Below are 25939 nucleotides of genomic sequence, written 5' to 3' on the forward strand. Positions count from 1 at the left end.
ATGTTAGAGAAATTAGGAGCTTCCCTTGTGGCTCAGATGGTAAAGAATCTGCCTGCAATGCAGGAGATCCAGGTTTGATTCCCGGGTCAGGAAGAATCCCCTGGAAAAGGGAATGGCTACTCAGTCCAGTGTTCTTGCCTGGAGATTTCCATGGACAGAGGAGACTGGTGGGAGGAGTCCATGGGGTTGCAGAGTTAGACATGAATTAGCGCTAGAGGAATTAGACTGCGCTGAAAAGTACTGTTTTTTTTTTGCTCGGGTTTCTCCTTCCAGACTTAGGTATTGATAATCTCTGTGTCTGTAATGCCTTGAACTAGGTGCTTAATGATTTACAACTTTTCTGTATTGCTTAGAATATTTATTTTAATGGAGTTATTCTTATATTGAGGTTTGGTTTTATTTTGCATGTTCCTAAAACACATTGGTATATTTTTGGATATTTCCTTTGTTTTCTGTGATAGTCTGGATTTGACAAGGCAATTATTTTATAATTTGAAAACCTGTTGATGATATGTTGCTATGTTTCATGGATACCATGGATTATGAATTTATAGATTTATGGGCGAAAGTAAGGAAATCATTCTCTCGAAATATTGCTGTTAATGTGAAAGGTGCGATTAATGTAGTTGTAACTATTTTAATAATCTTCACACAGCATGAATTCAGGTTTTTTTACTTATTTTTCAGGGAAGTCTTAAGAGTAATCGACAGATCTCACCTCAGGAATTCATCTATGAACTGAAGATGGGGTCTGCGGATGAGAGACTCTTCACGTACCTGGAGTCCCTCCGCGTGTCTTTGACAAGTAATCCTGTGAGGTAATTTGTCTATCTGAACATGAGGGCATGTTACTGAATTAAACAGATGCTATGATTTGTCACTTTTATACTTCATGGTGCCTGTGAATAAATGGCTGGTCTATCTCAACTATTTCTCAAGGTAACAATTGAATACATAATATTTATATGCGTGTGGAAATATAGTCTCAATATACTTATTGTGTTTATTACTGAGTAATATATAGCTTTAAAAAAATCATGCCTTTTTTCCCTTAGAATTTTAAAAAACCTTGGAGAAGGAAATGGCAACCCACTCCAGTAGTCTTGCCTAGAAAATTCCATGGATGGAGGAGCCTGGTAGTCTACAGTCCATGGGGTCACAAAGAGTCGGACGCGACTGAACGACTTCACTTTCTTTCTTTCTTTGTGGCTGCTATGTGTCTGCCACTTTCTCCTTTCTGAACAGGAGTATCTATTGGAATTTTCCTTCTTCTGCCTAACCATTACCTGAAGGGAGTAGATAATTTGTCTCTAATTCAAAGTTGTCAGATTCAGAGAATTCCTTGAGAAACCTCAATCATACATGGACCTGAATTAGATGAAATTATGGACTTCAAGTTCAATCTTGGTACCATAATGGGGTGAGATGGGAAGGGGTCTTTTTTAATATTTATTTGTATTTGGCTGTTCTGGGTCTTAGTTGTGGCATACAGGATAGTCAGTCTTCATTGTGGCATCTAGGATCCTTAGTTGTGGCATGTGGGATCTAGTTCCCTGGATAGGGATTAAACCCAGGCCCTCTGCATTGGGAGCATGGAACTTAGCCATTGGACCACCAGGGAAGTCACTGGGGAGAGAGGTCTTGAGAGGTGTATTTTGCATATGGGAGGAAGTATATCATTAGGGGACAGAGGGCAGGTTGTGATAGATTATTACTTCAATGGGCCCCGGTGAACCACGTATCTGTGAAATGACATTATTATAAGTTCCCTCCCCTTGAATCTGGGCTGGCCTGTGATCTGCTTTAATGAACAGAACATAGTGGAATGACACGGTTGGTTCCAGGCCTAAACCTTAAGAAGGCCTGGCAGCTTCCACACTTGCCCTTTGGAGGAAGCCAACCACCATGTTTAGAAGCCTGGTTATGCAACTCAGTGGTTTTAATGTTCTCACAGATATATGTCACCATCACCGCAGTTAACTTTAGAACATTTTCATCACCTCAAAAAGAAACCCTGTGCCATTTACCTATTATCCTCCTATCCTTTCTTTCCCTACACTCCCAGTTCTAAGCAATCTCTAATCTACTTCCTCTCTGCTGTCTCCTCTCTTATGGACATTTCATATAAATGGAATCAAACAATATGCAGTCTTTTGAGACTGGCTGCTTTTACCTAGCATAATGTTTTTGAGATTCATCCATGTTAAGAAGGCAGGGGACGTGGGTTCAATCCCTGATCTGGGATGATTCCAAATGCTGCGGATCAACTAAGCGTGTGTACCACAACTACGGAGTCCATCAGCTACAACTACTGAGCTTGTGTGCTGCAATTACCGTAGCCTGCAAGCCCTAGAGCCCATGCTCTGCAATAAAAGAAGCCACGGCAAGGAGAAGAAGCCTGTGCACTGGAACAAAGAGTAGCCCCACTTGCTGCAACTGGAGAAAGCGTACGTGCAGCAACGGAGACCCAGTGCAACCTCAAAAAGTAAACAAAAGATTCATCCATGTTGTAGCATCTTTCAGTACTTCATTCTTTTTTATGGCCAAATAATGATTCACTGTATGGATATACCACATTTTGTTTATCCGTTGATAGACATTTGGGTTGTTTCACTTTTTGGCTATTATGAATTTATGCTGATACTTAAGTTGGTGTACAAGTATCTGTCTGAATCTTTGTTTTCAAATCCTTGGGGGTATATACTTAGGAGCAGAATTGCTGGGTCATATGGTAATTCTTTGTTTAACATTTTAGGAAGTGCCAAACTATTTCACATTCCCACTAGCAAAACACAAGGGCTTCGATTTCTTCCCGTACTTACAACACTAGTCGCCTTGTGGAAAATCAGCTCACCATAGATGCATGGGTTTACTTCTGGATTCTCAATCCTTTCATTGACCTAATATATTTCATTGTCAAGGATATGTATGCCCATGTGCTGTTACCAAGAGTTGATTACTGTTGTCTTGCAGTAAGTTTTAAAATCAGGAAATGTAAGTCTTCCTACTTAGACTGTCTTTTTAAAGATTGTTTTGGCTATTCTAAATCCCTTGCAATTTCATTAGAATTTTAGAATCAGCTTGCCAATTTCTATAAGGAAGTCAGATGGGAGTCTAATGGAATGGTACTAAATTTGTAGATCAATTTTAGAAGTATTGTCATCTTAACAATGTTAAGTTTTTTGATCCATAGGATGTTTTTCCAGTAATTTAGGTCCTTAATTTCTTACAATGTTTTATAGTTTTTGGTGTATAAATTTGGCACTGTTTTGGTTAAATTCATTCCTAAGTATTTTATTCTTTTTGATGCCGTTATAAATGAAATTTTTCTTAATTTTATTTTGGATTGTTCATTGAAAGTGGATAGAAATAAAATTGCTATTAAAAAAAAAAGAATTTTAAAAAACTTAAGCTATTTTTCAAAAGAGAATTAATCATGATCAGAAACTATTGATTTAATGTGGTTGAGTTTCACTCTGAATTTTGGCATTATATATATACTGGCTCATTCCTGTTTGACATAGCAAGAAATGCCAATAACTGTTTTTTTTCTTTTATTGGAAGAGGTATCTTTATAGGCGCCCATAGGTTAGTGTTGTCAGGTTTAGCAAATAAATATATAGGATGCCTAGCAAAATCTGGATTTTAGACATACTTACAGTGAGAAATTATTTGTTATTTTCAGAAATCCAGATTTCACTAGGTGCCCTGTATCTAGCCATACTACAGTAGGTTCCTTGATAAACCAATTTTTAGACTTTTTAGCCCAGCATAGTCTTGAAAAATTTTAAATAGGGGTTGTTATAAAATGAGCAGTCATAGAATTTCCAAGCTGTAAGAGTTGAAGGTAGGTTAGTTTTGATTTCTTATTTGTATAATAAATGAATGCTTATTTCTATGTAAATGTATATATATAAATATATTCTAGTCTTCTCTCTATATGCATATATATGTGTATGTGTGTATAAAATGTAGATAAAGGGCCAGAGGGCCAGAATGACAAACTATGTTTGGAGGTTAATGATATATAAAATAATTTTTTTGATATTCTGATATTCTGGATATTTCTTAATTTTGGCTACAGTAAGATAAAAATCCTTGACAGTATAATTTTTAAAATAAAAAGACCCTACCTGCTGAGAGACATGAGACTGAGGTTTAACTAAGGAGTATGAAGAGTGAGCAAAGAATCTCTATTATTTCAACTTTATCTTTATTTTTCCATATTTTACCATTTTAGTCTGTTCTCTAGGGTGTAAGGAGAAGGAAATGGCAACCCACTTCAGTACTTTTGCCTGGAGAATCCTGTGGACAGAGGAGCCTGGTGGGCTGCTGTCCATGGGGTCACACAGGGTCGGACATGACTGAAGTGACTTAGCATGCATGCATGCGTTGGAGAAGGAAATGGCAACCCTCTCCAGTGTTCTTGCCTGGAGAATCCCAGGGATGGGGGAACCTGGGGGGCTGCCCTCTATGGGGTCACACAGGGTCGGACACGACTGAAGCGACTTAGCAGCAGCAGCAGCTAGGGTGTAAATTAATGGTGGGCGTGAGACCAGGGACTTCATGTCTTAATATTTATTTGACAGGTGTAGTCATATATGAAGAGTTCTGGTTTCCAGTTTAATCTGTACTGTTAAATGTTTTCATTTAAAAAATGTTGATGAGCACCTGCTGTTTCCTAAGTACCATCTTAGATGTGTGGCTTGAATAAACTTCAGAGTAGGTCCAAGCCCTGTTCCTGTAGAGTTTAAATGTAGGAAAAGGGTATGTTGGGGTCAACTGAGGAGCTATACTCATTTTCAGTTTATCTGGCAGCCACCTGACACTGGAGATAATCACGGAATTTCAATGTAATTAGAAGTAGACTCTGCCATTACCTCATCTTCTTATTTTGAGTATTTGAACATGTTAGAGAAAAAAGCTGTGAGAGGACTGTCTGTGTGAATTCAAGTATATTACAATGGATTTAGTATTTCCTGTGATTCTACCTAAAGGCACTGGGAGATGATGCTGTATGTTTCATTTGAATCTTGTTTCAAAAATAAAAGTTTGTGGAATTATTTCCTCGAGACTGGCCAGTTCTAGAATATATTATCAGGAAGTCACAAGTATTTGTTTGTTATGAAATAGTATTTTTGACTGGAAAGAATATAAAACCATATTATTAGGGAAATGTTTCTGAAATGATGGTGCTTCATGTAGAAGGAAACTGAGCTACTCAGGAACATTTCTGTGCCCAGTGCTCCAGTGAGAGGAGAAACTGAGCTGAACATGTGAAATGTGAATCTATGTCTCTGATCAAATCTTTGGACTTTGCAGTTATGATGCAGTTAGCGGATAAAATCAATTTTTCATATTTTCTTTTTAATACATTATGTGATTAAATTTCAAGAGAGAAGGAATTCTAACTTTTTGTAAGCTTTTGAGATTATCAGATCTGTAGTATTACTGAGAAAATCAGAGTTAAATTTTTTAATGTCTGTGAATACAGTTGAAAAGTAAAGTAAGCAAGTGAACTGATTAATGATGGTTTTGGATCAAGATTTATTTAAATCAAAAATCAAGGAAAAATTAGGAGCAACCCCCCTGCCCCACCCTGGCGCCCCATCCCTGATATGCAATATTTTAGAGCCATTCATCAACCTCTGAAACTCTGCCTAGTGATTATGAAATATGGTTATCCTTTGACTATCTGGATAGGGAATTATGTGTAAACTAGTGTTTAAAATACCAAATTATTTGCTTTGTTTTATGAAGAGTTGATTTGAAGATCACATAGTTCTTCTGTTTGAAGTTTTATTGATTATTCAATATTCTTAAGGACAATTTTGAGCTTAAAGACAGTTCTTTTGTAACGTTTTAGTGGATGTCCACTAAAAGATGAGTCAACAACTATGTCAACAGCTGTCTTTACACTTTTAAATATATGGATGTAAAAATGTAAAAAGTAGATACTAGTATCATTATGATTGATGTGCATTTTAGTCCGTACTCATCTTTGCAAGTAGCAAATTATAGAATGCATCTTCATTTGCCCAGTTTGACGTGGCTGTCAAGAAAAAGATTTCTGTCTCAGGAACAGCAGTCTTCTTGGATCTTTGTGTTTTGTGACTTTTAGGCATTAGTTTCTTTTATTCACAGTTAATGTGTACATTTTGAAGTTTACTATTTTACAAGATACCATTTGGTTAGAAGATTTGTAACAAGATTTTGGAACTAGATTTGATTAAGTTAATAACTGAAACTTGGAGAAAATCACTTCAGGAAATTTTTTCATAAGATGTAAGTTGGTAGCTCAGCTGGTAAAGAATCTGCCAGCAATGAGGGAGACCTGGTTTGATCTCTAGGTTGGGAAGATCCCCTGGAGGAGGGCATGGCAATCCACTCCAGTGTTCTTGCCTGGAGAATCCCATGGACGACAGAGGAACCTGGCGGGCTGCAGTCCATGGGGTTGCAAAGAGTCAGATGACTGAGTGAGTAAGCACGTGTTTACTGAAAAGCAGGTAAGCAGTCTGTGTGTCTCATTATTGCATTTAATCAGTATGTTTGGAATGTAGGTTTTCTGCATTTCTGGGCTTGAAAACACAAAACTGGTAGGAGAACTTACTTTTGGAATTACTGAATGTTTTGTGCCGTGCGCCACATGTGTGAGAACAGAGATGGAAGAGCTTGTGGTGAGTGATGAGATCACTATTTTCCTTCTTGTCAGCCTGATCTGAAGAAAAGAAGTCAAGACCCAAATTTGAAGTTACTGATAGCTTGACTTATTATAAAAATTATTTGTATAAAATGTTTAACATTAGAAAGGCTACAGTGACACAAATTCCCACTTTTCACTGATGAGGCTACTGATGAGGCTAACCTGCAGAATGTTGCCTATGACTTTGAAGCTTCCATGCCCCCCTCCTCAATTCAGATCCCTTGAATTTTGGATTTATCATTTCTTTCTTTGCATTGTAGATAATCATATATGTATCCCTGATATTCTTCTTGGTTTTTAGATCTTTTGAGTATTACTTAAATGGCATCATCTTCTCGGTTCTCTTTGAAGACTTTCGTTTTCCTCTCAGTTTTTATGTATTTGTAGCTGTTGTGTACAGCTACTCACATTTCATAACAAGCATTTTTCATACCTTTTTCTTACATTTTAAATGCTATCAGTTCAGTTCAGTTGCTCTATCATGTCTGACTCTTTGTGACCCCATGGACCACAGCACACCAGGCCTCTCTGTCCATTGGCAACTCCCAGAGTCTACCCAAACCCACGTCCATTGAGTTGGTGATGCCATCCAATTGTCTTCATCCTCGGTCGTCCCCTTCTCCTCCCACCTTCAATCTTTCCCACCTTCAGGGCCTTTTCCAATGACTCAGTTCTTCGCATCAGGTGGCCAAAGCATTGGAGTTTCAGTCCTTCCAATGAACACGCAGGACTGATCTCCTTTAGGATGGATTGGTTGGATCTCCTTCAGACCAGGTCTTCCCAACACCACAGTTCAAAATCATCAATTCTTTGGTGCTCAGCTTTCTTTATAGTCCAACTCTCACATCCATACATAACTGCTGGAAAAACCATAGCTTTAATTAGATGGACCTTTGTTGGCAAAGTAATGTCTCTGCTTTTTAATATGCTGTCTAGGTTGGTCATAAGTTTTCTTCCAAGGAGCAAGCATCTTTTATTTCATGGCTGCAGCCAGCATCTGCATTGATTTTGGAGCCTCCCCAAATAAAGTCTGTCACTGTTTCTAGTGTTTCCCCATCTATTTGCCATGAAGTGATGGGACCAGATGCCTTGACCTTAGTTTTCTGAATGTTGAGCTTTAAGCCAACTTTTTCACTCTCCTCTTTCACTTTCAACAAGAAGCTCTCTAGTTCTTCACTTTCTGCCATAAGGGTGGTATCATCTGCATATCTGAGGTTATTGACATTTTTCTCCCGGCAATCTTAATTCCAGCTTGTGCTTCATCCAGCCCAGTTTTTCTCATGATGTACTCTGCTATAAATTAAATAAGCAGGGTGACAATATACAGCCTTGACAATACTCCTTTCTGGATTTGGAACCAGTCTGTTGTTCCATGTCCAGTTCTAACTGTTGGTTCTTGACCTGCATGCAGATTTCTGAGGAGGCAGATCAGGTGGTCTGGTAGTCCCATCTCTTGAAGAATTTTCCACAGTATGTTGTGATCCACACAAAGGCTTTGGCATAGTCAGTAAAGCAGAAGTAGATGTTTTTCTGGAACTCTGTTGCTTTTTTGATGATCCAGTGGATGCTGGCAATTTCATCTTTGATTTGTCTGCCTTTTCTAAATTCAGCTTGAACATCTGGAAGTTCATGGTTCACGTATTGTTGAAGCCTGGCTTGGAGAATTTTGAACATTACTTTACTAGTGTGAGATGAGTGCAATTGTGCAGTAGTTTGAGCATTCTCTGGCATTGCCTCTCTTTGAGATTGGAATGAAAACTGACCTTTCCCAGTCCTGTGGCCGTTGCTGAATTTTCCTAATTTTCTGGCATTGAGTGCAGCACTTTCACAGCATTATCTTTTAGGATTTGAAACAGCTCAACTGGAATTTCATATCCACTAGCTTTGTTTGTAATGATGCTTCCTAAGGCCCACTTGGCTTCTCATTCCAGGATTTCCAGCTCTAGGTGAGTGATCACACCGTGATTATCTGGGTCGTAAAGATCTTTTTTGTATAGTTCTTCTGTGTATTCTTGCCACCTGTACTTAATATCTTCTGCTTCTGTTAGGTCCATACTATTTCTGTCCTTTACCATTTCTTGTCCTTTCATGCAAAGCCCATCTTTGCATGATAAGTTCCCTTGGTATCTCTAATTTCCTTGAAGAAATCTCTAGTCTTCCCCAGTCTATTGTTTTCCTGTGTTTCTTTCACTGATAGCTGAGGAAGGCTTTCTTATCTCTCCTTGCTGTTCTTTGGAATTCTGATTTCAAATGGGTATAATCTTTCCTTTACTATTCCTATTTAAAGCATTCCTTTAAATAATATATGAATGCTTTTTTAAAAAAAATCTTGTCTGATAATCCTGTGTTGACTTTGTAATTCATATGAGTTTAGAAATATATTGGAATTTATGTGATGTTTCCCTTCAGAATTTCAGCTTATGCTGCTTTTTCCATGGTCCTCTTCTTCCTCCTTCTGTTAGTTCTTCCCCTATTCTTCTCTGTATTTTTTTCCTTCTTCTTGCTCAGATTCTTTTGGTAGATTTAAAATTTCTCGTTTTATTTTTCCTCTTTTACTAATTTGGAAGACTTTCTTTTTGATCTTAAATAGAAGAGTTTAACATCCACATACTTAGAAAGGAAACTGCTTGCATGTACTTATAAGGAACGGAAGAAAGCGATATCTTTTCTTCTGAACCTAAAATACATCAACACCAATCATCTTCTCTTGATTTGTATGCTAGTTCTGTGTGATGTTTTAATTTTTTCTTTTTTCATATTGTAAATTAGCTGTCTTTACTACTGAGATACTTTCCAGGTGATGCTACTGGTAAAGAACCTGCCTGACAATGCAAGAGACACGGGTTCGATCCCTGCTTCTGGAACATCCCCTGGATGAGGGCATGGCAACCCACTCCAGTATTCTTGCCTGGAGAATCCTACAGGCAGAGGAGCCTAGCGGGCTACAGTCCGAGGGATCCCATAGAGTTGTACACAACTGAAGAGACGTAGCATGCACATATGCACCACTAATATATGCTGCAGATAAATATTTATATGTGTTTATATACACATACTTATCATTTGCTTTTGGTTCATCATTCATTTTTTTCTAACTTTATTTTTGTTTCAAATATATCATTATATTTCCCTAGTGAGAGTACTTCAGTGGTAAAGCTTTCTTTTGTTTGAAAGTGAATTTGTTTGCCTTTACTTTTTTGAACAATAGTTTTCCTAAGGGCATGAAATTATTTGATCTTTTCTTAGTCAATTGAAGATATTGATACCGTTTTTCTTCTTTGTTACATTGCTTTTTCAAGAGGCAGGTTCTTTCTCTAAAACTCGTTGTGTTCTAGGTAATCTGCCTTTTCTCTCTGGTTTTATTATATCTTGTTTTTGATGTTCTCTAGTTTGTCCTATGTGTCAAGGTACATTTTTTTCTTCTTTTGGATTTCCTGAGTATGAATGTTGTCTTTAATAAATTCTTTGAAAATATCAGCCATTGACTCTTTTGAGTATTGACTGCCCTCCCCATTTTGTATGTTTTCTACGTTCTTACTCCATATAGTGTTATTTCCTAACCTCTTTGAAGTTTTGTCTGTTTTTCTCTGTACTGTTAATATATTCTAGTTTCCTAATTATTTTCTTTTCCATTGTCTAATCTGCTGTTTAATTTGTATGTTGCATATTAAATTTCCGCTCCGTTATAATTTCATTCCTAGACGCTTGCTCCTTGGAAGAAAAGCTATGACCAACCTAGACAGCATATTAAAAAGCAGAGACTTTACTTGGCCAACAAAGGTCTGTCTAGTCAAAGCTATGGTTTTTCCAGTAGTCATCTATGGATGTGAGAGTTGGACTGTAAAGAAAGCTGAGTGCCGAAGAATTGTTGCTTTTGAACTGTGATGTTGGAGAAGACTCTTGAGAGTCCTTTGGACTGCAAGGAGATCCAACCAGTCCTTTCTAAAGGAGATCAGTCCTGAATATTCACTGGAAGGACTGATACTGAAGCTAAAACGCCCAATACTTTGGCCACCTGATGCGAATAACTGACTCATTGGAAAAGACCCTGATGCTGGGAAAGATTGAAGGAGGGTGGAGAAGGCGACGACAGAGGATGAGATAGATGATTGGATGGCCTCTCCGACTCAATGGACATGAGTTTGAGTAAACTCTGGGAGTTGGTGATGGACAGGGAGGCCTGGCGTGCTGCAGTCCAGGGGGTCACAAAGAATCGGACATGACTGAGCAGCTGAACTGAACTGAAAACTGTATCTTTATTCATAATTTTTGCTTTGTTCTTTTGTCCTATTTATTATTTCTCTAAATATATTACATATTTTATATTCTTCGACTGTAATTCCAGCAAATAAAGGTTTCCTAGGCCTACTCCTGGAGGTTTTTTTTTTTTTTTTTTTTTTTTCCTGCTTTACTTTTTTCTTGATTGTCTGTGTGTTTTTAAGTTTAGAATGTGTCCTCCTATTCCTTGGAGCTTTTTCTTTGAGATTTATTTTGAAGATATTTTGAATTAATCTAAATGATTAGTCTAATTAAATTTTTGTTTTTCTATTACTGAGTGCATAGTGACCGAGGGCTGCCTTAAAATAAATTGATTTCTTGTTCCCTCCACATACATATGCAAGGTTGGGTTATGAATTATCAGAAGACATTTGCCTTGATGTCCCCCTTTATTGGATTGTCTTCTGCTGGTCTCTTTCCTACTGAAGGTGTGGCCTTCTGAGAGCCTTGTGTGTCTCAGGCTTGATGGTGGCTTTAGGCTGTAATTCTTATCTCATTCGCTCTGCTCAGCTCCCACAAAGGAGATGTTGGGTTTCCAGGGCTTTATGTTGGCCCCAGAGCAAATGAAGTTTGAGGCAGGCTTTCCTGTCAAAATTTTTTTCATTCTCTCAGGTTCTGCATTTACTTCAGTCCTTTTTTAGTATCTTTCTTTTGTTTGGCCTCTCAAGAACGTTCTTTATGACTCATCCCTAAATCCCACAAAAAACAGACCTTTTAGCATTTATTCAATTTCCTGTAATGCAGCTGTTGTCCTCTTTGACATGTGCAAAATACTGGGTTTTACGGCGATACTAATTACACTTCGTTTTTACTTTTGTTTTCTGAACTATGTTAAAAAAATAGATACAGAAATAGAGCAAGGAACAAAATCAGCTATACTGCTGGAAAATAGAGTGAAAAACAAAACTGGGACTTGAAGGTGAAATGTACTTCTTAACTTCTTTCCACTGAATCATTTACCGTGTTGCTGTAGCTAGAAAGACCAGGAAGCTACTGGCCAGAGTCCTATGCGTGTGTGTTTTGTCTACTTCATCAGTTTGATAAATCAGTTCTTCTTGGGGAATATTCTAATAAGGAGATGAAAGGAGTGGCCAGAAGTAAGCCTTGATGTTGTTTTCTGGGAAATATAGAGGAAGACCTCTCCCTTTGTAGAAGTGAGGGAGGGTGTGGATAATATTCTTATTAATAACATGCTCTAGTTTGTTTTCATTCTCATGATGTTTCAGAATTTTAAATTAAGACATGAAATATAAAGTTTCTTAAGAAAAAACCAGCCTTAGAAAAATCAGCAATATGTACAGATTTACAGTGATAGACACAGTGATAATTTCTGAAATGGGCAAGAGAAGTAAACGTTTTCCTTGGAGATGTACAATCTTGTAGTCTTCCTGTCTTGCCTTTTCCTGCTTTTTCTCTCTTTCTCTTCTACAGTGATGTCAGGAAGATATGCAATGCAGGTGACTCTGTGTTTTCTTTCCTATGCTGTTCACTACAGTAGCTATCTTATGGCTATTTAATTAATTAAAATTTAATGAAAAAAGGCAACATTTCAAGTGCTCAAATGGCTCATGTGGCTAATGATTCCCATGTTGGACAACACGTATGTACTGCGTCTGTTGTATTTTAGTAGATAGTGCTGCTTAAATGCTTTGGTTTTTCTGAGTAGCTGTATATATACATAAACATATCAAACCTTTCTTTGATATGTTTATTACATGGTTGCTATGTTCTCAAAGTTATGTTCAGAACTGTGAAAATACATAAGGAATTAAAGTCTGAAAGATTAAAGGGTATTTTTTAAAACCTCCAAGGATGAATGAATATTCATGTCAAGAGAATCAAAGAGTGATATAAGGCAGCGGTCTTCAACGTTTTCGGCACCAGAGACTGGTCATGGAAGACAATTTTTCCACGGATGGAGGGAAGGCAGTGGTTTGGGGATGATTCAGGTGCATTATATGTGTTGTGCAATTTATTTCTATTATTATTATATTGTGATATGTAGTGAGAAGATTAAACAGCTCACTGTAATGCAGAGTCAGTGGGAGCCCTGAGCTCAGGTGGTAACTCGAGCCCTGGGGAGTGGCTGTGAAGACAGATGAAGCCTTTGCTGGCTCTCCCACTGCTTACCTTCTGCTGGTGCTGGCTGGGGACCCTGACCTAAGGGAGGCTGCCTACACAGGGACTGCTGCCTTAGCAGTATATGGCTAAGGGAGTGGGCTTCATAGCAATGTCCAGAGCCAGAAAGGAAGGGAGAGGCTGGGGTGACAGGCTGTGCTGTAGCTGTGGTCCATGGTAGCTTTACTGGGGCTGCCTGTAGTCAGGATGAGGGAATCACCAATACGGCACATCCTGGAAGTCATGGAAACATCCTCTTTGGTAGGTTGAACATATTAGTGAGGTGCATGTTTCTTTTAAACGGAATTTTCCGCACAGATGTGCATACTTTTACCTCTTAGAAGCAATTTTTCCAGGTTGTTTTCCAATAAGAAGTCAAAGTGAAAGGTAGGATGTTACTATTCTTTACCTCTTTAGGTACTGCCATATATGTTAGGATATGCCTTTTATTATTTATGTGTAAATGATCATTCAGGATTCATAACTTTTATGATAATATTGCTTATTAAAGAAATATTTGTTGAAAATGACCTCTAATTTTAGGCCATTTTGCTGTTCTTTCTGTAGTGCTTGAAATGAATGAAATATTAATGAAAAATGCCCTGGAAGAAAATAGCTATTAATGTTTTCAGGTGCATACTAACTTGATATTTTTGAAGGGCAAGCTATTACTTCCCAGTGCATTCACAGCCCCTCCAAAGCTGGTGTCATTTTTCTGAGAGCCTCTCTGGAAGACTCAGTGTTCCCCCGTGGTTGGAAGACTTTCTCCTTTGTGTATTGTCATTCATACTGTAGCTTGATTTTGGCTTATTGATATATTAAAATGTATTATAATTATTTGGTTGTGAAGTTAACTTTGCCTGTACTTAAAGCTTTGAATTTGAAGGCAAGGTTAACAATAAAAGTAGAGTACGTTGAAAATAGAGTAATTGCTTTTAACAGAGAAATACATATTTTCTACACAAGGTGAATAGAGCATATATAGCTCAATTTATACATGAGCTGAAAAGTCCTAGAATTATAAAGTGCTGCCAGTGTATTTTAAAATATGTCTCCCAGTCTTTTTAAAATAAAATATAAATTGCTGTTTGAATTGCCAAGATTAATTTTAAAAAATCCTATTCAAATATTAAGTCAGTTACAGTATAACATAGGGTCTCAAATCTTGCTTTAAAATAGAGTAATTTGATATTTAGGCATAAAAGGAATAATGTATGAATGAAAACTAATTATTTGTAAAAATCAGGTTGCTCTTTGCTAAGTCACTTCAGTCGTGTCCGACTCTGTGCGACCCCATAGACAGCAGCCCACCAGGCTTCCCGTCCCTGGGATTCTCCAGGCAAGAACACTGGAGTGGGTTGCCATTTCCTTCTCCAATGCATGAAAGTGAAAAGTGAAAGTGAAGTTGCTCAGTCCTGTCCGACTCTTCACGACCCCATGGACTGCAGCCCACCAGGCTCCTCCATCCATGGGATTTTCCAGGCAAGAGTACTGGAGTGGGGTGCCATTGCCTTCTCCAGGTTACTGTTTAAAAGACTACAAAAAATAGTTTTATGTCATAACAATTTGGGAAAAATACTGCTATTAATCTGAAACAATTTCTCATATATCTAGAGACAAAATATAAGAAAATTACTTCTTTCCAATGATAACTGTCTCCATTTTCAGAGAATGTAAACCTTCTGTCTCAAATCTGTAACAGCTATCAGTATGATGTTATTTACTGAATACTTTGGTTTCTTTGGTAAAGATAAATATTTTCAGTGGGAAATTATTGTATTGCAGGCACTAAAGCTTCTAGTTACTTAGTATCCTACATACAAGAAAATTAAATAGTTTAGTTCTGAGACTAATTTTTTGGCCTTGTTACTATGTGTTAAAATATATTACTGTGTGCATTAAGTAAAGGATTTAAAATATGACAATCCTTGTGTTGGTATTCCCTGACATATCTGTACATAAAGAAATATGTAATTGTACATAAAGGCAAGAGAAAGAAGTTTCAATTTTCATGATTCAGAAAACCATATAGAGTAAATGCAGTTTTATATTGCTGCATATTTCTAGTTTTTTTATTACAAAGGGTAATGTACATCAGAAAGAAATAGGTATACTTTTCATATGTTAAACATCTTTTGTGTGTTAAAATTTATAAAAGAAAATTATAAAATTATAAAAATTTATAATTACAAAAGAAAAATATTTTGTTAAAATTTAGAAAATAAACATTGAATTTTGATTAATTTAAATTTAAATATCCACTTGTTACTTGTGGCTACCCTGTTGGACAGCACTCTTGTAGAGATCAGAAACTCATATAATTTTACCGTTGCACTTGTTTTGAGCCTTTGCACTCTTACGTGTAGATATGGCTGCTCCCTTTATCATGCTGTGAAATTCTGAGGTGGGGGGTAAACTGTTCCACTGTTTTAGAGCCTTAATATGGGGCTCAGAAGAGAAGATCAGAGGCAGGTTAAATAAACTTGCATAGTAATGAAAGAATAGGGAAATTCAAGCGTGAAATGAAGTAACATGAGCCTGGCTTGCTCGTTCTTCAGGATCGAGGGCAGGTATTTGCGTGTTTCTGTGGACCTTCCTGTTACAAAGCTAGAAGAGATGCAGGTGCTTCTCTTGGTTCTCACACTGCTGAGAGTCCGTCTGGAGAGGAATGTCTTAACAAACATTAAGGAGTAAATGGTACCATCAGGTGTGATCTCAGTAAGTTCTTAAGTATGTGGTATGGATAACATGCCCCTAGAGTACAGCAGAGGGTGTATTAATCTACCTGGGTGAGGTCCCACAGTACCAAGAGGCATACTGGGGAAGGACGTAGAGAATAGAAGTTAATGAAACAAAAGAGGTCATCAGTCCAGAAAAAATAAGGGACCCACAGTGAAGCTTTTAGGTGGAAGCTGGTCAGACTCTATAGTCTGTGATGCCATCCAACCATCTCATCTGTCATCTCCTTTGCCTCCTGCCTTCAACCTTTCTCAGCATCAGGGTCTTTTCCAATGAGTTGACTCTTCATGTTAGGTGGCCAAAGTATTGGAGTTTCAGCCTTAGCATTGGTCCTTCCAATGAATATTCAGGACTGATCTCCTTAAGGATTGACTGGTTTGATCTCCTTGCCGTCCAAGGTACTCTCAGGAGTCTTCTCCAACACCACAGTTCAAAAGCATCAATTCTTCAGTGCTCAGACTTCTTTATGGTCCAACTCTCACATCTGAACATGACTACTGAAAAAACCATAGCTTTGACTGTACAGACCTTTCTTCGCAAAGTGATGTCTCTCCTTTTTAATATGCTGTCTAGGTTTGTCATATTAATCTTCTAAGGAACAAGCATCTTTTAATTTCATGGCTGCAGTCACTGTCTGCAGTGATTTTGCAGCCCAAGAAAATAAAGTCCATCACTATTTCCATTTTATCCCCATCTATTTGCCATGAAGTAATGGGACTGGATGCCATGATCTTCATGATCATGAGGATGCCATGATGTCCTCCTTCACCTTTATCAAGAAGCTCTTTAGTTCTTCTTCGCTTTCTGCCATTAGGGTGATATCATCTGCATATCTGAGATTGTTGATACTTCTCCTGACAATCTTGATTCCAGCTTATGATTTCTCTAGCCCAGCATTTTGCATGATGTACTCTGCATATAAGTTAGATAAGCAGCATAACAATATACAGCCTGTCATACTCCTTTCCCAGTTTTGAACCAGTCTGTTGTTCCTTGTCTGGGTCTAACTGTTGCTTCTTTGAGCCAATGGAGAAACTTAAATTAGCCAGAGTTCAAACAAGAAGGATGCTACTGGGAGGGATTGGGGGCAGAAGAAGAAGGGGACGACAGAGGATGAGACAGCTGGATGGCATCACCGACTCGATGCACATGAGTTTGGGTGAACTCAGGGAGTTGGTGATGGACAGGGAGGCCTGGTGTGCTGTGATTCATGGGGTCACAAAGAGTCGGACAGGACTGAGCGACTGGACTGAACTGAACTGAACTGAACTAAACTGAAACAAGAAGGAAACTTGAATTGATCCTTGAAAGATGAGATCATTCCATTTGTTACAGAAGAGGCAATTCTGTAGAGGGGAGCCTTGTGAGTGAAGCTAGGAATGACCTTGATAGAATCAAGGGCAGATTATGAACTTAATAATAAAGTTTATGAATTGATCTGATCTAGTGGAGGAGTTGGAGAAAGCAATGGCACCCCACTCCAGTACTCCTGCCTGAAAAATCCCATGGATGGAGGAGCCTGGAAGGCTGCAGTCCATGGGGTCGCTGAGGGTCAGACATGACTGAGCGACTTCACTTTCACTTTTCACTTTCATGCACTGGGGAAGGAAATGGCAACCTACTCCAGGGTTCTTGCCTGGAGAATCCCAGGGATGGGGGAGCCTGGTGGGCTGCCGTCTGTGGGGTCGCACAGAGTCGGACACGACTGAGGTGACTTAGCAGCAGCAGTGGAGGAGTATTGAGCAGTAGTGGCAAGTATTTAGAATGGGAGCAAATAATGGAAGGTCTGAAATGTGGTAACAATTTTTCTTTCCATGTATGTTGGCTGTCAAATTAGTTTGTACTTGAAATGAATAATTTAGTTAATGCTTTCCTAAAGAAAAATACGTTTGATACTAAGAAGTTTACTTACTAATACTTAAACTATCTGATAGTTTTAAACTATTTCATTTTCTGCAGTCTGTTTCTTTTAATGGTTGACAAGTTTTGAATGGAGCGCATAGTGGTATGTGTGTATGTGTTCAGTCGCTCAGTCACGTCCAACTCTTTGTGACCCCCTGAGCTGTAGCCCACCAGTTACTCCGTCCATAGAATTTTCCAGGGAAGACTACTAGAGTGGGTTGCCATTTCCTACTCCAAGGGATCTTGCTGATCCAGGGATGGAAGTGTCTTTTGTGTCTCCTGCATTAGCAGGCGGATTCTTTACCACTGCACCATCTGGGAAGCTCACCCAATGGTATATATTATTTTAAATCCATAGTTCTCTTACTGGGGTTTCATCTAAAGATAAAGAACTCATGTTTCTTGTATAAAGTGGTTCATTTTTTCATCATTGCAGTTAGTCTGCTTTTCTTTCAAGTTTATTTGTAATACTTTCTCTGAGCATTTTATCCCCTTTAATATATTATAGCTAAAAAGTAACTATGAGAATGGGTTATTCACTTTGTTTCTTCATTATCTCATCTAATATTAGAGGGGGGTGAATAGTTTTAAGTACATAATTTCTTTCAAATTTAATTCCTAGAAAATATACATATTAATTGTTTGTATTTTGAAGTTTGGTATGTTTTACAGTCAGAGCATTATTTAGTTCCTGAATTCCCTGTCTGCCTGTATAATTTAGTGTAAATTTTGTGGATAGACTATTGAATGGGATGTGGGTGTGTTTGTTTTGCCATGCTGGGCATGTTAATTGCCTTGTACTCTCCCCTAGAACTCTTCATCTTAAGTGTTAATATTTAGTCACCTTGCTAAGAGTAGGTGAGAATGAAAGCTTAAAATAAGCTATAATTATATTCAGCATTGGTGATATAGTGCTCTGACAGAGGAATATAAATTGGATCTGGATATTATACGTATTAAAACTGACCTTCTAAGTTTAAGATCTGAAATTTGTTTCTTTGTCACATGTGGCCAGTAATATATTTTTTCCTCTTTCAAGAACTCCTTATATTGATTTTTAGCAAAATAATTTTGTATTTCCCTAGGCGTTAGTGGAAAATTATTATTTTTGGTAAGTTAAACATAGTGTCTTACAGCAAAAAGTATAAATTCTTGCCTGGAAAATAAACAGTACACGAAAGCAAAACGAAAGAGAAATGAACAGTATCACCTGTGTGCAAAGACACTGTAACTGCTGTGTGGAAGTGGGGGTGGATAAGGAAGTGCCCTCGTTTACTGCTGTGGGGCTCATTTAAAAGTGTTGGTAAAGTAGGGAACCATAAACTGAACGATTCATGTATACCCTTAGTGGGGTTTTTTTGATTCACAACATCAGCCTGCATTTTGCTCCTGGACATGAGGCGTGGAGCCCAGAGCTCCTCTCGGGGGGACACGGGCTGCCTGCCCGAGCCACAGCTGTGTCATTGTCCTCGTGGCGGTGTTGTCTGTGGAGCAGAACTGTGAGGGCTCTGCAGAGCAACCTGAGTATACAGTCCTTACTCTTAAAGAAAACTTCTCTTTGATCTCTCCCAGTAAGTTCACACTTGTGTCTACACCTACTTACATGGCACTTTTTAAATGTCATCTTTTAAAAAGTGTTTCCAAAGCATTAGACTTAGTTTTCATGGAAACAGCAACTCTTCCCAGTGATTTGTTGTCTGTGTAATTTAGATTATATAATAAGAAGTGCAACTTGCAAAAATGGGTTTGGAAACAAATCCAACTGATTCTTAGTGGGAGCAGAAGTGTGTGGATGTAGGGAGTGTTCATTTTGCCATGGATGTTAGCCTGTATTTCAGACATGAAGAGGAAGCCAGTAAGTAAGTAAGTGAGCTGATTGGGTAGGAGATAATTAAGAATGTGTTTGTGTGGCTCTGCATACATGACTCATTTCCAATATATGAACAAGAACATGTACTTTTGAAAAAAAAAGTAGAAAATATCATATTACCATATGGTAAAATACCATATTACCATATCTACTTTTTAAACTTCACATATGTTAGCATATTTCCATAGCAAGTTTGTAGGCATAAAAGTTTCTTTGATTAAGGACTTTTTCCTAGCCCCTGCCATGTTCAGTAGTTATCTTACCTGCTGCTTTAGCATCCTTTTTTTTATGTTTGTCCTAAAGCTTATTTTAATTGTTTTGTTTGCCTCTTCTTATTTTTCCTTCAAATTTCTGCCATCAAATCTTTATCCCCTATTATGTTTATTTTGTCTACTCTTATCACCCTTTTTCTTTTTTAATTCTTCTGCAATCACTGTTTTACTGTTCAGAGTTATTTATAAACTGGTCTTGAATTGAGCTTTTTAATGGTTCTTTTCAGTTTTTATTTGAGCTCACTTGAGCAGTTGATCCCTGCCTCTTATCTATTTCCTCTTTCCACATGATTTGTATTTTTAAAAAATATTTTTTATTGAAGTATAGTTGATTTACAATGTTGTGTTAGTTTCTGGTATGTTCTTTAGGATTTGTTAGGTCATCTTCACTGTCTTTTCTCAGGTGCCTTGGTTGAGAGTTTCTTTGTATTCTCACATGTTAACTGTAGATAGATGCTTCAGACTTGTGTTTCTAAGAAGACAGAGTAGATACACTTTTACCTATTCCTCCCACTAGGCACAACTAAAAGAATAAGACATTGTATGTGAAATAAATCCCTAGTGACATATAGGCTAGGAATCTTGGGACCCAAGAGATAACATGAAGGTGAGCTCTCTGGATTTTCTTTTGCCTCTTCTACCCCAAATTTGGACCTAAAGAAGTCAGTAAGCTAGAAACACCAGTAAGCACAGACAGAATTCCGATAAAAGGCTGCTGTTTACTCTAAAGCCAAAGGGCCATGAAAAGGCAGCCAGCAAGATAGAAAGCTATGACAGTAACCGGTGCAGGCCTGCTGAGGACCACAGAGGACAACCCTTGCCTCACCCACCCCTCCATCAGAGCCTGCTAGAGCCCTGGACTCAGAGCCCCAGGCCACAGGAACGCGGAGCTTGGCTCTCCCCACTGTGCGGGCACCATAGGACGTCACGGAGAGTCGGAACTCGCTCCACAGTCCAGTGGTCACAAGCTCGCTCTCCTTTCCACCTCCCATGTCGGTGCCGGTGGAAGTTCCATGCAGAACATGAAGAGGCAGTCCTGTCTCTCCCTGCCAGAGAGGTGCCATGGAGGGCAGGTGGAGAACCCACGCTCCCACCTGGTCAAGCACCTCTCCCCTGAGTGGAGGCCGGGTGCGGAGCCTGGGCTCAGTTCCCAACCGGCAGAGTTGGTGTGCCGCCTCTCCATCCTCTACTGGAGCAGTGTCACAGGGAGCCAGCCTGGAAACAAGAGGATTAAAGAGGTCAAAATCTCCTAGCTTGATACCCAAGTTTCTCAGATTCAGTATAAAATCGTCGTTCCAAGAAGATCTCAGACTGAATGAAAAAAGACAGTTGGTAGATACCAGCACTGAGGTGACATAAATACTGGAATTATCTGACAAGGATTTTTAAAGCAGCCATCATAAAACTATTCTAGTGAGCAATTATACACATGCTGAAACAAACGAAAAAAAATCAAAAGTCTCAGCAAAGAAATAGAAACTTTATTCTTCTTTGAAGATCCAAATGGAAACTGTGTAAGTGAAAAATACAGTGATTGAAATTAAAGAAAAAATAGTTTACTGGAGGGGGCTAAATAGCAAAATTAAGGGATGAGAGGAAAGAATTGGTGAACTGCAGTGTAGAATACTTAAAATTAAAAATTACCTAATCTGAATAATAAAGAGAAAAATAAATAGATGAAAAGAACAGAGCCTTAGGGGCCTATGGTGCTATTACCAAAGGTCTAAATTTTCTGTCTTCAGAGTCCTGGAAGGATTTGAGAAAGATCAGGATAAAAAAATTGCTTGAAGAAACGGTGACTGTATACTCCTCAAATTTGGCAAAAGACATCAACTTAAAGATTAAAGAAATTGAATGAGCCAGAAGTGGGATAAACCCAAAGAAATTCACACTAAGACACATCATAGTGGAACTTCTGAAAACTAAGGGCAGGGAAAAAAGTCTTGAAAGCAGCAAGAAATTACACTTTAGTTATGGGGAAAAACAATTTCAATGACTTTGGATTTCTCATTAAACTGTGAAGGCCAAAAACAAGTGGTGAAAGTTTTTGTGTGATGAAAGGAAATAACAATCAGCTCAGAATCTTACATGCTGTGAAAATATCCTTCAGTAGTGAAGGAAAATCAAGACATACTCAAAGGGAAGAAAACCAAGAGAATCTTTAGCCAGCAAACTTAGCCTAAGAAAATGAGCAAAGGATGTTTTCTACATAGAAAGGAAAAACTAGAAGAAGGAACCTTGGGATATTAGGTAGAAAAAAAGAAAACTATAAGTAAAGGTAACAGTCAATACAATATACTTTCCTTCTCTTGATGTTTATAAACTTGATGATAGAAGCCAAATTTATAACATTGTCTGATGCCATTCTAAATTTGTGAGGAAGAAATACTTAAAAAACAATGATTCTATAATGGGAAGAGTAAAGGGAGGTTTGCTAGGGCTGTCAGAACAAACCGCAGACGGAGTGGCTTAAACAACAAATTTATTTTCTCACAGTTCTGGGGGCTAGCAGCCAACAGGGCTGGTTTCTGCTGAGGCCCCTTTCCTTGGCCTGTGGATGCCTGCTGTCTTACCGCGTCTGTGCTTGGCCTTTCCTCTGCATCCTTGGTGTCTCCTCCTCTTAGAAGGACACTAGTCATACTGGATTAGGGCCCTCCCCTTATGACCTTGTTTAATTACTCCTTAAAAGACTGTATTTCCAAATGGAATCACATTGTGGTTTTGGGCTTCAGCGTATGAGTTTTGAGGGACACTTTTCCATCTGTGGTGGTCTTCCCTGGTGGCTCAGATAAAGCGTCTGCCTGCAATGCGGGAAACCTGGGCTCAAACCCTGGGTCAGGAAGATCCCTGGAGAAGGAAATGGCAACCCACTCCAGTACTCTTGCCTGGAGAATCCCATGGAGGGTGGAGCCTGGTAGGTTACAGTCCATGGGGTCGCAAAGAGTCGGACACGACTGAGTGACTTCACTTTCACTTTTCCATCCGTAACAGGAGGGAAGATTTCTATAATTCATTCAAACTTGTGAAGTGATGACACCAAGAAAAAATGTGATTACATTATGATGTAACATCTAGAGCAATAACTTAAAAGGGCAATACAAAGAGATATACATAAAAACACTCTACTGTGTAGTAGGTAAATCAAAATGGAATGTGAAACACATGCAAATAAACTGTGGGAAAGCAGGAAAAGGAAGATAAAGTGAACAAACAAAAGCCAAGAAATGGTAGAATGAAGCACTAACATATCAACAATTATATTATGTATAAATGATTATATGCTAATTAAAGGAGATTTGCAGAGTTGATTAAAAATATCACTAGTTATATATTTTCTATCAGAAATTTACTTCAAATATACTTATATAGGCAAATGGAAAGTAAAAATATATTATACACATATATATAAATATTAATAAAAAAGCACTTGTGGCTATTTTAATATAATTTAGACCTCAGAGTAAAGAAATAAAAGAGATTGATTGTATATAATGAGTCATACCACCAAAAGCGCAATCCTAAACATGTATGTGTCAAATCACAGATGTGTAAAACACAAGAAGCAAGAAGTAAAAGGAAGAACTGAAAGGAAAAATGGATAAATCCACAATTAGATTTGGAGACTTCACAACGCAGTTAACAATTGATACAACACATGAACAGAAAACCACTGAGGGTATATAAGAAACTCAACACCACCTTCAAGCAAAAGTATATATTTATAGGAGACTCCATCCAATGGTAGCAGAATTTCTTCTTCTTATCACTGAACATATACCAAGACAGACCATGGCTTGGGCTACAGAGCAAACAAACCTCATCGCAAATAAAAAAAAGTGAAATCATATCAAATGTGTTTCTCACCAAAATGGTCTCAAATTAGAAAGATAACAGGAAGATCTCTGAACATCTGGAAAGTAAACAACAATAGCAAGTAACACACTTCCATATAATTCTTGGGTCAAAGAAGATGTCTTAAAGGAAATTAAAAATATATACCAAACTTAATGAAAATGAGAATTGTTGTTGTTTGGTCACTAAGTTGTGTCCGACTCTTTGTGACCCCATGGACTATAGCACGCCAGGCTCCTCTGTCCTTCACTATCTCCCAGAGTTTGCTCCAATTTGTGTCTATTCAGTTAGTGATGCCATCTAGCCATCTCATCCTCTGCTGCCCCTTTCTCCTTTTGCATTCAGTCCCAGCATCAGGGTCTTTTCCAGTGAGTTGGCTGTTGGCATCAGGTGGCCATAATATTGGAACTTCAGCATCAGCAGGAGTCCTTCCAGTGAATATTTAGGGTTGATTTCCTTTAGGATGGACTGGTTTGATCTTGTAGTCCAGGGGACTCTCAAGGATCTTCTCCAGCACTATAATTTGAAATCATCAGATTCTTTGTCACTTTAGCCTTTTTTATGATCCAGTTCTCATATCTGTATGTGACTTCTGGAAAAACCAGAAAAACTGTTTAGCTTTGACTAAACAGACCTTTGTCAGCAAGGTGATATCTCTGCTTTTTAATACACTGTCTACATTTATCATGTGGGCTTTCAAGGTGCCTCAGTGGTAAAGAATCTGCCTGCCAGTGCAGGAGGTGCAGGAGACATGAATTTGATCTCTGGGTTGGAAAGATCCCCTGGAGAGGGAAATAGTAACCTACTGTAGTATTCTTGCCTAGAAAACCCCGTGGACTGGAGCCTGACAGGCTACGGTCCATTACGTCACAGAATCGGACATGACTGAGCGACTGAGTATACTTAGAGCGAGGTTTGTTATATCTTTCCTTCTGAGGAGCAAGCATCTTTTAAATTTCGCATCCTCAGTGGTTCTGGAGCCCAAGAAAATAAAATCTGACACTGCTTCCACTTTTCTTCCTTCTCTTTGCCAGGAAGTGATGGGGGCAGGTGCCATAATCTTAGTTTTTTGAATATTGAGTTTTAAACCAGCTTTTTCATTCTCTTCTTTTACCTTCATCAAGAGGCTCCTTAGTTCCTCTTCACTTTCTGCCATTAGAGTGGTGTATGCAGATACATACAACATGAAAATGCAACATTAAAAATTTTGTGGGACACATCTAAAGTAGTACTGAGACAGAAATTTATAGCACTGAACACATACATTAGAAACAAGGAGAAGCCTCAAATTAGTAATTTTAGTTAACACCTTAAGAATCAAAAAAACCCCCAACAAAATGAAAATTCCCTGGTGGTGCACTGGTTAGGAATCTGCTGAGAGTGCGAATTTAATTCCTAGTTGGGGAACTAAAATCCCACAAACTTTGCCGCAAGGCCAAATAAATAAATAAAGGAGCACATAAGCTCAAAGTAAGCAAAAGGAGGGAAATAATAAATAGTAGAAATCAATTAAATTGAAAACAGAAAAACAATAGAGTAAGTCAGTGAAAGAAGGAGCTAGTTTTTTGGAGAGATTGATAAAATTGACAAGCCTTTATTAATATTAATGAGGGAAGAAAGAGAAGACAAATTACTGATATCAGCAGTGAAGCAGAGTATCACTACAGACCCCACATCAAGAGGGTGATAGGGGAATGCTACAAACAATTGTAAGCACACAAATTTGACTAGTTAAGATGAAAAAGACTGATTCTTTGAAAAGCATGAAGTACTACAGCATACCCAAGATGAGACAGAAAATCTGAATAGGCCTCTATTAAGGAAACTGAATTACTAATTTAAAATTCCTTGAAAGAGCAAGTACAGGTGATTTCGCTAGAGAATTCTACCAAACATTTGAAGAAAATAGTATTATTTCTACAGTCTCTTGCAGAAAATACAAGAGCAGGAAACAGTTTGCAATTTGTTTTATAAACTTTGTACAGATAGCAAAAAGAAAAAGACAATAAGGTAAAAAGAAACCCCCTACTTTTACATAGCAGTGTCCATCATGAATAGAGACACACAAATCCTTTTTGTAATATACTATATAAAGTTAGAGAAAAAGAGTCACATGATCATATCAATCAATGCTGACAAAGCATTTGACAAAACCCAACACCTATTTCATGATAAAAACTCTTAGAAAAATAAGAATAGCTGTTA

At 38.1% G+C, this 25939-nt stretch overlaps 1 protein-coding gene across 12 annotated transcripts in view; it reads left to right on the plus strand.

Moving 5' to 3' along the window:
- DIAPH3 (diaphanous related formin 3) overlaps positions 1–25939 on the plus strand; it is a 571991-nt gene that overhangs the window by 133588 nt on the left and 412464 nt on the right. For all 12 annotated transcript variants that reach the window (XM_055541934.1, XM_055541925.1, XM_055541924.1 and 9 more), the window contains one exon: positions 688–818. In XM_055541934.1, coding sequence (XP_055397909.1) covers positions 688–818 — 131 coding nt within the window. The remainder of the gene's footprint in view (positions 1–687; positions 819–25939) is intronic.

This window comes from Bubalus kerabau, chromosome 12 (assembly GCF_029407905.1).
Source record: "Bubalus kerabau isolate K-KA32 ecotype Philippines breed swamp buffalo chromosome 12, PCC_UOA_SB_1v2, whole genome shotgun sequence".
Taxonomy (NCBI): Eukaryota; Metazoa; Chordata; class Mammalia; order Artiodactyla; family Bovidae; genus Bubalus; species Bubalus kerabau.